Source organism: Sphaeroforma arctica, assembly GCF_001186125.1.
Source record: "Sphaeroforma arctica JP610 unplaced genomic scaffold supercont1.101, whole genome shotgun sequence".
NCBI classification, from domain to species: Eukaryota; class Ichthyosporea; order Ichthyophonida; genus Sphaeroforma; species Sphaeroforma arctica.
The window spans coordinates 154,384-156,535 of NW_014040457.1; the positions used below are offsets into that span (position 1 = coordinate 154,384).

Below are 2,152 nucleotides of genomic sequence, written 5' to 3' on the forward strand. Positions count from 1 at the left end.
ATATAGTGGCCCTCCTAGTCACACACAACACCCCAAACATCATAAGAATAATCGCATATCCTAAACAAATGTACCTGCAGACGTGTAAGCGTATAATCGTTCATACGCATTCACTAACCTTCTTGAACATCTCAGGTTCAACTGGCTGCTCTGCGGGCGTTTCGGTTGATTGTGATTCTGTGGTGTTGTCTTCGGTGGATTTCAGTGTGTCGGAATGGTCCGCTGTCTGAGTGGGATGTGAATATTATTATATGTGAAAATGGACATGGATGTATGTATATAGATCTCTATGTGTATATGGATCTATATGTTTATATAAATCTATATAGGTATATAGATGTATATGTATTATGGCAAAAGAATACGATCCGAACAAATGTACGTGGATGTATGTATATATACATTTACATATGTTTAAGAACAAAATGTTACTATATGCACATCTATACATAAATGTATGTATAAGCATACATATCACTTATATTCACACCTGTGCATGGATGTATGTATAAGCATACATATCACTTATATTCGCACCTGTACATGTATGTATGTATGTACACAGATATCACTTGTAACCTCAGGCACGTACCGCTTCACTAACCTTCCTTACTGTGGCTCGCATACGATTTCTGAGTGAGTTGGACATCGACGTTGCAAGTTCATTGGCATTCGACACACTACTTTCATTTGCAGAATGCGTTGCCATGATTACGGCCTGTCCAGTGTCTGATTCCACAGTTGTGTCCGTCCGACCACTGTCGATTTGTGATTGACTATCCTTTGACTTCAAGCGGGCTAGTGCCTTCTGTCGCCATGACAACGCGGGTCCTGCAAAAACCAATGAGTTGAAGACACGCGTACAGCCAATCAGAATGTAGTACGTAGACAACAGCCAATCCGATTGCAGTATAAAAATAGAATACGACAAGAAAGGTCCCAGCGACACAGTTAGGTAGGTAGACCTCGTTGAATCAACAATGCTCTGGAGCAATAGCAGGCTGTCTAACTCGAAAATGTGGAATGCAACACAACAGAAAAACGTTACATACGCGAACAATTATCAGAGTTATCTGTGGACGGAGCCAAAAGCGCAACCAATCAGAACAAGTGTGGCATATCAGCCAATCAAATCTTCCTTTTTTTGTCTCTATAGACATCAGTGTTTAGTATGTGTATGTGTAAACAGGCGACACAGCGGATATCTCCAGCACAGGTCCACCAGCCGATGGGAAGTGACTGTGGCTGTGTTAAAAGTACTTCAGAACACATATATATAGACATACATACATACATACGTACATGCACACACACAAACACACACACACACACACATACGTGTACACACACACACTCTCTCTCCCTCACACACACACACACATCCTGAAAATATCACATAAACAATCCCGACAACTACACCACAACTGCCCTCCGCCGGCGTACCTTTGGTGGCGTGTGTGTGCTTGTGTCTGTCTGCCTCCATGCTACGCATCATCGCCTCGCGTTTGGTGGCTGTCGCCTGTGCTGCTTCTGGCATGCCTGTGCCGTTCGCTTTCCAAAATTTGTTCAGCTCACGCGCGTGTCCTCCGGGTTTGTCAAACATGGCTTCCTTCTGCGTGTTGGTATCTGTGGGTGTTATATTAATAGAATTCTATTAATAGAATGTTATCTGCGGGTATTATATGAATAGAACTCTAATAGAATGCTATCTGCGGGAGCTATATTAAACTATTTATATTTATAGAATGTTATCTGCGGGTGTTATATTAATAGAATTCTATTAATAGAATATTATCTGCGGGTGTTATATTAATAGAATGTTATCTGCGGGGTGTTATATTAATATAATTGTATTGATAGAATGGTATCTGCGGGAGTTGTGTGGGTGTTGTAGCAATTATGAAAATGCATATACCTCCATACAACACATACATACTCGTACATACACAGAAACAACTGCCACACCATAATGAGCACAGGCCTACCTTCGCGCACAGTATCCGTAGCCGTCGTGTGTGGTTCATCCACTGCAGTCGCCTGTGCCACAGTGCGTGGTGGTTGTCTGAGCATCCACGACTCTCGCTGGACCGGACCACTCTTATCTGTGTGTGTGAGCGACAGCAACAAGCAAAGCGTGAATGTCACAAACAAG

The 2,152-nt window shown here is 42.4% G+C and overlaps 1 protein-coding gene across 1 annotated transcript; it reads right to left on the reverse strand.

The window, feature by feature from the left end:
• Positions 1 to 100: 100 nt before the first annotated feature.
• On the reverse strand, positions 101 to 2,070 carry SARC_02302 (hypothetical protein; the record flags this gene model as incomplete). The annotated part of the gene is made up of 4 exons (XM_014303968.1): positions 101 to 226; positions 593 to 831; positions 1,444 to 1,626; positions 1,986 to 2,070. 4 exons carry the CDS (start codon positions 2,068 to 2,070, stop codon positions 101 to 103), a joined length of 633 nt encoding a protein of 210 aa, XP_014159443.1.
• Between the last annotated feature and the right edge of the window lie 82 nt (positions 2,071 to 2,152).